Here is an 11762-nt window from a genome sequence, read left to right on the forward strand (position 1 = left end):
TCAAAGGAGCGCTCAACGCACTTTGAGGGGAACCCTTGCTCTTTTTGGAAACATTTGGATCACTAACGGGAATCCGGGCGGTTTTAGGAGCCAAGTCTGGTGGAGATAGTCTTGTTCGTTAATCCGATTTGGGCTACAACCGGGCGTTTTGGGAAGCCGTCTCGGATTGGGAATGAGAGCAGAATGTGGACAAATGAGGCTGGACTGTTAGAAGCTGTCGTGGTATGATCATTTGGAGAATTGGGATGTCACTTGACTGGCATGGCTTAACTACCTCGTTTAAGTCATCTGTCAGTATCCCACGATTACACCCAATAACAGAGAGAAAGAGAAAAGGCTGTGCAGCCAGAGTGTGGGAGTCTTCCTTTTGTTGAAACATCTCTTCATTATTTTGGGTGGTGTTTTTTGGGATCGGCTGAAGGATGACTCTGACAGCACGACTGGAGGACTTAGAGGTGACCCTGGAGCACATGCTTATGGATGTCTTTGTAAGTTTTCTTTTCCCCAATTTGTTTTTGTTTTTGTTGGATTAAGTTTAATCACAGTAGTTGTTTTATCTGTCATAAAGTGCATTTAACTGTATGTATTTGTTTTACTCTTTCGTCACCATTCTTCCCTCTGTGTTTCATATCGGTGACCTCTCCGGTGCATAATTGCAGTTTGAGACCATAGGCCAACACATGTTCACATCTCTTTCCAGATGCTCTCTCATTAATTGGCACAAAAAAGTGTGCTGATTAAATATCAACCTCTGCGCAGGGAGATTTTGGTTAAATAACTGGCTGACCGGGAATGCAACCTGGACTGCATGGCCAATACATGACTCAACACTGGGTTAGCCCACTGAGTTAAGACTTTGGGAATGTTAACTCAGCATGTGAGGAGCTTTCATCCAAAGTATTAAATCTAGGTACTTGGCTTATTTAAGCTTTCTGTGGTCTGCAGCCTTCACATTTATCTGCATGTTGCCATAAATCTTTTGATTAGGAAGGAATGAAATCTCCAAGTGAAGGAAGTGAGGATTGAGAACGAGGAAATAAAAGGATGAAAGAGGAGTACGGACGCCTGATGGATGTGATTGTCGGGTTTCTATTGCCCGTGACGCTTGGTTAGAGGTAGATTACTCAGGCTCCTGTGGTTTACAAAGCATTCGGGCTGTGGGAATAAAAAAACTGCTCGACACTGCGTCCTTCACACACAGATACTCACTCAAAACCATTTAGATACTGTAACATGCAGTCGCACATGCATTCTTCCTCTGCACAAACACACACACACACACACACATTGTAAACACGAGACATCAGAATCCCTGGTTGCCTTGATCTGCCGGCTGCTGTAATGAGTTTGGTCGTTAAGCTGCTGTTTCCCTTTAACATTGTTTACAGGCATATGGCATCTGTTGGAGGAAACAGTAATCTGTCCTTTCGCTGTGCTTCCAATGAACTCTGTCAGCACACACTCCACTGCGTCAACCTATTTTGGAGATTTGGTCGTTTTCATATATCCAATAGATGATTTATGACTGGAGCAATAAAGATTAGTGTTTATGGGCAGAACAGGATTTACATTATAAATTCATGCATGTCAATAACTGGAGTCAGGAAAACGCTTCCTTCTCTCAGCATCCTAATTAGACTGCTTATTTATTTATTTCTCTAATTGCTGGAAGAGGCTGGAAAACAGAGGTTTATCTGGCCCCTTTGCATACTTAAATGAGAAATATTCAAATTTCCAGGCTGCTTGCTTACTGAGCGTGCATGTGGCATATGCACACGCACAACCAAATGTACATGTACACACACACACACACACAAATGTTAAACCATGCAGACATGAGCTAAGAAGAGGCCTATTTCAGTGAACCATCAGATGAAGGCTGGGTGAGTTAAATACTTTTATGGGAAGGCTTACCAGCAGCAGACGTGTGTCCTAAATCAGGCATCTTATATTACTGAAAACAGTTTGTCAGAGTGTTCCAAAACAAGATACCAACAGTAATATACTCTATTTATTGACCTGCTGTGTAAAGGTGGGAACACGCAAGTGTTAAACATTTCTGTATGTGTGAATTAACCCAGCGGTGAGCAGAGACAGGGGTCGTTAGGGGAATATTAAGGGTCATTAGAATAATGACAATTCTTCTCCATCCTCCAGTGGAGAAGGACCTCCAGAGCCCTCACTAGGATGCTCATTGGCTTGAAGCAGCCGCTGAGTGCACAGCTATTTTCATTAGCACAGCAGTGCATATATATGCATGATTCAGGAAAGCCGAGAGGATCAGAGGCAGACAACTTCCTTTACAACCTCTTTTACTACAAGAAAAGGAGGTCACTATGTTGTTGCCTTGATTGCTCGCAGGAAGCTGGAGTCGAAAGGGAGAGATTTAAAGCACATGAATGCACACGACATGATTACGAAGTCAAGCTTACCAGCTTAGAATTCAGAAATATAGTGAGAAAATCTATCAGCGCTGTTAAAGTCAGCTCATAATTTCAAAAAACAGTGCACTGCCATTGCTACATAAGCAAGGGACATTTGAAAAAAGCAGACCCCCCCCCAAAGTGTTCATTTTATAGGAAAAATAATCATCTTTGGAGCTTGATTTCCCTTACATGTGTGGCCTCATTGACATAGCAACGGACATAGCACCACTGCCACATACATAGTGGCAGGAACCTTTGACTTGAATAAAGCAATGGCATTATCTGTATGTGGTGATTGAATTTGTTCCTGGCCGCTGTAAAATGTCACAACTTGTGCCAAAGCTGCTGTGTATTGTGTTGCCGGTCTGCTGAGCTATGTGAGCTGCGAGGGGAGGACAAAGAGAGAGAGAGGGGGAGAGAGGGGGAGAGAGAAAGGGAGAGAGAGAGAGAGAGATAGCAGCTCACAGTCTTGCACAAAGGCTGACAGTCACGTCAGGCAATGAAGCGTCGTGATTAAAAATGCATTCGATTCTTGTGTAGTCTAATTGAATCTCCTCCTCGTGCACCCCACAAACGTCTCCACCCCCCCAGTCCTCTCCCCCAACATCCTCATCCCTTCTATGATGCAGGCCTGCAGCCAGAAAAAAAAAAAAAAAAAAAAAAAACCTCCCTCTTCTTCCTCCAATATCCCTTGTTTTCTCCTCCATCCCCCTCGCCTCCTCTGACAGAGGAAGATCTCAGCTGGATGGGATTGTTTCCAGCGCCTCTTTCCAGGAGCCATAAAACACTGGTTCATGTCTTTGGGAGAGCTGCTCTGCCACAAAGGGCCTGCGGTCTGCGAGAGCATTCAGTCTGTCAAGAGCACAAACACTGTGACGTACTGATACCAAGAGCTAGCACTCTCCACATTGAGAATTGTATCACGAGATTGTGCGTTATCTGTTTCTAAAGGCACGTGGATAACCTATTATCCAGCGTGCTCTTCTCCTTTGACTGTGCTGCTGTAAATAGGTTGTTTCATATAGAGGCTATTGACTGGGTATATTATGTGTGACCATTCTGTTATGCAATGGGTGTGTCCTTTTCCCAGTGACAAAATTCTTCAGTTATAGCACACTGCCCTCTTCTTTCTTTCTCCATCCCTCTCTCTATGTCTGTCTCTCTCTCTCTTCTCTCTCTTCTCTCCCTTCCACATCTGTCTCTCTCTCCAGCAAACAGTTGTCACCCTTTCTACATTAATCTGATAGTGGTATTGATCGGTATAAGGCTGGAGTAACAGTGTCAAGTACTCTCAGGGCCAAGGAATAACTTTGCAGAAATCTCAAGTCTTTTCTCTGCTCTCCCTTTTTAACGATTTTTTTTTTTTCTGGCATTTTTGCCTTCATGTGATACCAAAAAGTTTAGAGGCAGACAGAAAGCAAGGGTAGAGAGAGAGAGGGGAGTGGCATGCAACAAAGATCCCTAGCCAGAATCTAACTGGGGACGTTGAGGTTATGTGACAGGCCTATGCTGTTGTACACAGCAGATTTGTTTAAGGCCTGTTGTATTCTATACTATATTGTCAACAAATCCAATACAATTGCCAAAACCAACGTTGGTAAATCTGTCTATTAATACTTTGATTGCTACCTACCATATGCTGTCTGTGGCATTCAGGGTCCAACCACTTGTATTCCTACTTAAGAAGCAAATCTTTGAAAACAGGAAACAAATATAACCTTTTAAGTGATTATTTTCTAAAAAAGCTGGATACTGTGCTTTTTTATCTTAATGGATTTATTGGGGACTAATTTCAATACATACATGGTATACTAATGTGTATCTACAGCGCCAGGACAATGTTTGTGGTATTGACTAAAAATAAACTACAGTGCCCAAGTCCATTGTCATGAAGGAAAATGTCATCCAGTGCAATGGTGTGACTCACTGGTTTTGGTCTATGGCACCGAAGAACAAGCTTTAACAGGGTTTAGCTTCACAGACGATACTTGTTAGTAGGGTCAATTAATCCTTTGTCTTGGTCTTTTCACAGAAATATAGATTAAAAGATTTGACCAGAGTAACACATTTTGTGTTATTGTAGAACATTCTGGGAAAACATTAGTTCTCTCCATAATATGAATGCAATTTATTAAATACTGTATTATAGTCAGATTTAGCAATCAAATGTGTCTCACTTTCTTGCCTCATTGGTTCAATCTGGCTGCAGAATAGAGGAAAAACAATGGTAAACTTGATCCTTACTGTATGTGAACATCTATAAACTAATTGGCTTTTATCATTCAGCATTTAATTCCTATGCCATGCTTGGTCCAGATTCTGACCAGCCGCAGAGGCTTTCCAGTAGACTTGGGTGAATAATTTAGAAGCCTCGTATGCTAATCACATTTACTGCACATCCAGTGCCCCATTCAGTTCTGCTGCTGCCCTCATAATAGGCTACTGATTGGCCCATTGGAATGATATATTCTAATTCCATTTAAGCATGAATGACTGTATAATGGCAGTGTACGAGTGTGGATGTGGACTGCACCCAGACAAAGATATAGTTACTGTTCCCAAGGCAATGTCTTCGCACCATTGTCAAGGTTATAAACAAAGTATAACCTTGGACGTGTTTTTTTTAGTCTGACTGCATTCCTTTGGTGCCACTGGCTGAAATTGTAATCGTATTGAAAGACACACAAGCAGATATGCAGTATGTGCACACACACACACACACACACACACGCACGCACAGACAGTCACAGTGGGATGAGCAGATGTTGTGCTGTTTGTCCAGGACGACCTGTCCCCGTATTCCACCAAATTTCTCGGAAATATAAATACGTCCCAGTTTTCACGATGACTAACACGAATGTCCCCGGTTTCCTAACAAATTGCAAAAACTCTCAGCCTCTCTGTTACCTCCCTGAGCATGTAAAAGCGTTTCCCAGGCCTTTTTACACAGACGCTGCTGAGGGGATGATAATTGAAGTGGATGCTCCCCTGTGGAGAAGTCATTATGATTGGTTCTGGCCTGATGAAGGGTGGGAGACCCCGCTTTCTGCTCATCTCCCTCTCCTGAGATAGAGAAAGACAACACTGGCATACACTTAGAAGCACAGGCAGAAGCACGCAGTGAGAAATGAATTAAATTACTCGATGAGGGTGGTATTGTTTAGCTACATAACCATTTATCATGTGTTTTCTGTGCAATGGCGCTGTAACTCAACCCTTTGTAATTTGTGGCGTCTTGGAACATAAACATTCAACCCCCTCCCTCACTGCCTGGGACGGGGATAGAGTCCAGCTAGAGGGCATTTCCATAAACACACCCACACACACACAAACACACACAAACACAGTGAGGAGCAGGACCATAGGGATGAGTCAGACAGCCGTGGGCAGAGACTGGCTGGGTTATCAGGGTAAATTAATGCGTAACAATGCCAGGAGTCTACGATTCAGAGCCATTGCTTCTTGTTATTACAACTAGGGACAAAGACTTAGCAGACATACACAAACACACACGAGAAATGAAACCCAGACAGTCCAGACGCTTTGTTTGCACCTCCCTCATTAGCATCTCTCATAACCAGGTAGTGATCGTCTCTCTTTCTCTTCTTTGTCTCTCTCTCTGTTGTTAAATGTGGATTTATTGGAAATGTATTAATAGCCATTAGTTCATTTCTAGGACAGCTGGTGTGACCTGATCCAGCACAGTGAAGCGTGTCAGCATCTCCCAGCTTTTTGACAGAGTTTTATATTTTTGTGGCTTATTTTGTATGCAGTTTTGTATTTCACATATTTATATATCCCATTTGCCTTTATTTTTGCGTGTGAGTGTTGACTGAAATAGGTCATTGTGCATCTAGCCTGAGGCATCAAGAATAGTGTTGTTTTTTTTGGTTTCTTTTCCTCCTGTCAAGACGAGGGCTTATCACCTCACCGGATTTGAAGCGGTGGAATTTAAGTAAAGGAAAACGAGCGCTGCGGAGGAGAACAAACGAACACAAACCATACTTAAACTGTTCAATTAGGAGAGTGTATTGTCATCTCCCTGTCAAGGTGTCATACGAGCTCCCTATTAAAGCAGCAAAGGTTGTTGCCTCCTGAATCAGCAGTGGCTGTTAATCTCTGTCATCGCGATCTGAATTAGCATCAAGTGCACACATCACACAGAGTACCAGGAACAGTGCAAACGGAAATGAATGGCGTTTTTTGGTTCCCTTTTCAATTCCTCCAGTATGTCATCTTCAAGACCTGGATGTCTGCAAACTAAGTTTATAAATAGCGCTTTGATTTTCCTCATGTAGGCCACAGTCACTCATGCACTGATGTGGGCCAGGGTATTGAATAAATAATGCTTTCTGGGGATTACCACTGCAGATGAATTTCCCCTGTATGCTTGTTGTGCGGCTTTAGTACAATGTGTGTGTTTTTTATGTGTGTGTGTGTGTGTGTGTGTGTGTGTCTATGTAAATGTGACTTATACAGTATCATGTCACCAAAGCCGTCGGGGGTCCTCACTTAAAGAAATGATATGGAGTATGGAAATGGCTTTTTGGTTGCTCATTTTGACAAGTGGCTTTAATCTGATTGACCCAGCATCAAATCACCTCTTAACTATGATAACACTGGTTATAATACAGCGCTGCTGGCTTAATATGGCTAGCTAGCCCATGCAGGATGTTAGCTGTTATGTGCATTAACCTACTGTACGTGTGTGTGTGTGTGTGTGTGTGTATGTGTGTGTGTGCATCTGCGTACGCCTACATATATGTGCGTGCATGTGTGTGTTGAACCACTTAGGTTGATCAGCTGACGGTTCAGTATTGATGTGCAGAGGCAAACAGAGCTCAGCGGTGAGTGATGATGAGAATATGACAGTAAGTCACTAGGTGCTGCTCTAACTCATGAGTCCAATAGCTTTAATGGACATGTAAAGACCACCGTGGTGGAAACGGACGACTGACTCAGCTCTCCGTTGCTGCAGCCGTCACGATAAAAGATCTCTGCTGGAGCCTCGCAGCTAAAAGTCCACGACTGATCAGGGGATCAGGCTAATTTCTACACTTTTCTGCATGCTGACGATGCACCAAGTGATAGGATGATCAATATTTGCATGCATGAGCATTACGTGCTTGCCTGCAAAGATGTATGCGTGTGTGTGTGTTCCCCCTTTGTGTTAGTCCAGACAGTGCAGAGAGAGAAAGCTGGATGTGGGATTTCAAAGATAATCTCCCTACCAGATGGCAAAACATCCCATATTCCTTTTGAGGTTCCCCACGTGATCCCCTGTAAGGGCTGAGCATGTGTGTGTGTGTGTGTGTGTGTGTGTGTGTGTGTGTGTGTGTGTGGATGGTGGGCGTATACATGCTCACACACAATTATTATTGCATCACGTGACACGAGTGCGTATGCTAATATCAGCCGTAACGTCACATTAATCCAGTGACCTGGTTAAGCCCCCAACTGAAGGAAGTGAGTGTGGGAGGCAGGGAGGGGGGAGCTGCCAGAGAGAAGAGAGAGGAGAAGAGAGAGGAGAGACAAAGCGCGCTCCCTCTCCCTCTCACACACACTCTCACGCACTCTTTCACCTCCTGAGCAGCAGAGTGGAGCGTAGCTGAGCAGAGCAGAATGGGAAGTGTTTTAACACTATTAGAAGCAGAGAAAGGCACATAGGACCGGTGTGGGGCTGCTATTCTCACACACACACACACACACACACACACACACACACACACACACTAACATCACACACTTCTTTCCTCATACACACCCACGCGCAAAGCTCGCGTGACCCCCGGCTGCCAGGCTGGACGGGACGCCGAGGACACCCACCTCACACTCTCACACACATGCTCGCACACCCACGGAGACACACACTCTGGAGCGTACTATGGTGGTCCAGGGAGCAATGACGCCCGGGAGAACCCGCCGGCTGATGCTTAAACTGCCGGTGGGGACTCTACGGAGGAACAGCGGAGAGAGGGTAAGACACAAGCTTCCCTCAATTCCTCTTTCACACTTTCTCCCTCCTCCTCTGACTTTGTCTGTCCCTCCTGTTTTGAGACCTTGTCTTGCCATGCTGTGCTGTGTATAAGTGGGATTTCTTGGCTAATCCAGGAGAGGGTATTACATTTGAATTGGTGGAAGGCAAGTCGAGAGCAAAGCTTTTAATCTCCACAGTGGACAATACTTCTCTGTGTTTCTCTTCCTGTCAGTCTGACTCTGTCAATCTCTCCAGAGCTCAGTCTGTCTCTGTCACTGCTAATGTATTCCACTGCAGTCCTCGGTTTTCAAGGTTACAGGGAAGTCTCGCTGTGGGAGAGCTGTCTTTGAGTGCAGCTTGTTTGCCCGTCACTGTCAGTGCATTTGAACTGACTTGAGGCATGAGTTAGCTTCCTTTTATCAAGCGAAGCCACACGAAGGCTCGCCTTCAGCGTGATTTAAAGTGCTGGATCCTGTCCCACCCGGGCTTTTCACACACACACACTGGGAATCAGTTTGTCTGCCAGGGATCAGAGGCTTCAGTGTTTATGTGTTTGTGTAAATCTGCTGGGTGCGGACTGACGGCAATAGATAAGAGTTTTCCAGCTGAGCTTAAGACATGGAATGTGTGTTGCAAAGTTAACCTTTATGTTGGTTGTAAGGACAGGCTGAAACCTGCCAGGTGATTCACCATTTTTGCTCTTCGACAAAAGTTGTTTACACCACGAGAAAGCTGCATGTGTGTGAATGAAGAAAGCAGCGCTCAAGTTTGCAGCTGTGAGTGTCTTTGTGCGCGTGATTCCCCGTTGCATTCCTTCTGTGATGCACGTCAGCGCTCTTTCATGTTGTAAATACACCTGGTATTAAGTGAACCACATTTAAGCAGAGCGCGTGTACAGGTGATGAGCGAGCTGGGCTTACGGCTCATCCAATCTGCTTTCCCAAAAATTGTGAGGTGCTTATAGGATCATATCGAATTGAATTTCTTCGAAGTCTTCCGACTTGATGTAATGTGACTTATAGTTTCATTAAAACGCCTCTCACGTGACTTCTGAGAATCGCTGGTCTCTTTGTAGTTCTCCCTTTGATTTAGTGTGTACGCAGAGAGGATACAGTTATACACACGAGCACACACATACTGTGCCCATGCTATCGTAAATTACACGGCATGGCTTCTATACATTGGATGGAAACAGCTTTCACGTTAATAAGCCCCGACATGCATACACACAAAAGTAACTGTTATAACCTTCACATCACCGCACACAGAAACACATGAAACCCAACCTGGTTTGTTTGCTTCTGTAGTCAGGTGGCACTGAAGTAAGCAACTTGAGACTTGAGATAATGTTCTGATGCTTTCAGGTTTCAGGTTGTGTGTCATTAATTTTGTGGTGGCTGGAAAACTGATTAACTGTGATCTAACTGGCTGGCTGTCGCAATTCTGCTTGATTGGAAGAAACTGAATATTCACTGTCCTTTGTTAGAGAAGTAGTTGCTAATGGTTGATTGGCTGGTGCCATGTGCACATACACACACACACACACACAGTCAATCAAATCACCTTAATTAATGGAGAAAAGCACATTTTCTCACACAGGAACGGAGGGAGGTCTCTCTCTCTCTCTCTCTCTCCATCTCTCTCTGTGTCCTGATTGCACTCCTTTTCTCTGCCTCCCATTCTTCTCGCAGCCAGCTGTGTGCAGATGGACCGAAGGGGGATTATTTGTTGTGATTTACATACGCTCACTCACATTATTGTACTGTAGTGCGGGAAGAATGACGGAATAGATGGATGTGCATCAGCTTGCTGTGTAAGGCGGTAAATGTGTCAGACCTTCAAAATCCAACAAACCAAACGGGCAGAAAAGTGTTCAATAAATCGACAAAGACAATTTTAAAAGAGAATTTAAATCATCGGACAGTCTGGCTGATACATCTCCTCTGTGAAGGCAGGCGAACAAAGCTTAGTAATCGACCGGTTTCTACCCTTGAGCCTCTATAAAGGTTGGCTGTCTCTTGGGTTATGGCTTTACCTGCCTATGTCCTCGCTGAGCCACGAAAACACTTTCACTTCTAAACACAGCTGCAGCTTTGTCCTGCTCTGACTTGTCATGTTAGATAACTCATTGCGTTATCGTCCAATCTCCGCTTTATGTAACAGCATAGAGTAACAGCATACAGACAAAATATTGACAAAATCTGTATCTATAGGCAGCAGACTGAGACTGACTGGGATGTTGTAGTGGAAATGTTTATTGCAGCAAGCTTTAGTTCCAGCTAAAAGTGCTTTTGCACACTTGGTAGCTTAATTCTTCTTATCCCTCAGTATTCCCAGTGAACATGCAGAGGTTTTGTGGGTGCACATCGCCACTGGCTGAACACCTCTCTTGTGAAAACCGTTAGCATTAGTTAACTTGTTGGACAGATATTTTCAAAATGGATCCTCCGGATTGATTGTCACCTTCCAGATTGCAGAGTGAAAAAGGCGGGCCACTTTCTCATCTGTGCCCTGTCACTCATCTAATGCAGATGAATCGCTTCACGTCCATGTCAGTTGTTTCTGATGGATGTGGGTTTCTATCACAGTTAATTGAGTGATATTTACTATCTTTGTTCGCAGACAACAGCTGTGACACATCTGAACAAAACAAGACCCGTTAACTCCAGAACAACAGGAGAGGAGGCAAACATTATTGCTCCCCTTCTTCTCGATGAATCACTTTCTTTTCTCTACCTCGTTCTCTCCTTCTTCTCCTCGTCATTGTGGTTTAAAATCCTGTCTTCACATCTAGACTTGTCATGCTTCTTTCACCCTCATTCCCCCCTTTTTCTTGCACTTGCATGCCTTTCACTACAACAACAGTTTTGAGATAGTAAAAGTGGCAACACATGAAGAAATGTATCAGCATGGGCAAAATGGGATAGAAGGACTTATGGATTATCCCAGCAAAACACTAGGTGTTTACAGTCTAATATGATGGCGATAAATTGCATAGTTGGTGTTGACAGTTTAAAACGGCTTTTCTTTTCGTGGATGTTTACTGTTTAGATTACCTTGGTGAGCAGCCTGAATTAGGATTATCCTCCGCCTTTGTCATCATGATATCATGTTAAGCTGCTCAACTCTTTTCTGTGGAATTAAGAACAAAAACAAAAAACAAACAAAAAAGATAGGGCACGAGAAAGAGCGAGACATGCATGTGTGTTTGTCTGTGTGTGTGTGTGTGTGTGTGTGTGTGGGGGGGGGGGGGGGGGGGGGGGGGGGGGGTGGGGTGGGGGGGGTCTGTTCCAAACAGCCGAAAAACATTTCAGATTTGAGGAGGCTGAATCGCTCTCCAAGGAAACATGTTGTTGTCA

The 11762-nt window shown here is 44.1% G+C and overlaps 1 protein-coding gene across 1 annotated transcript in view; it reads left to right on the forward strand.

Moving 5' to 3' along the window:
• Window positions 1–8262: 8262 nt before the first annotated feature.
• The window catches only part of frmd4a (FERM domain containing 4A), a gene marked incomplete at its 5' end in the record, with an annotated part of 51600 nt that continues 48100 nt past the window's right edge, over window positions 8263–11762 (forward strand). Inside the window, one exon of the mRNA XM_079163245.1 lies at window positions 8263–8403. Coding sequence (XP_079019371.1) covers window positions 8311–8403 — 93 coding nt within the window. The remainder of the gene's footprint in view (window positions 8404–11762) is intronic.

This window comes from Pholis gunnellus (genome assembly GCF_910591455.1).
Source record: "Pholis gunnellus genome assembly, chromosome: 7".
In the NCBI taxonomy this organism is placed as follows: Eukaryota; Metazoa; Chordata; class Actinopteri; order Perciformes; family Pholidae; genus Pholis; species Pholis gunnellus.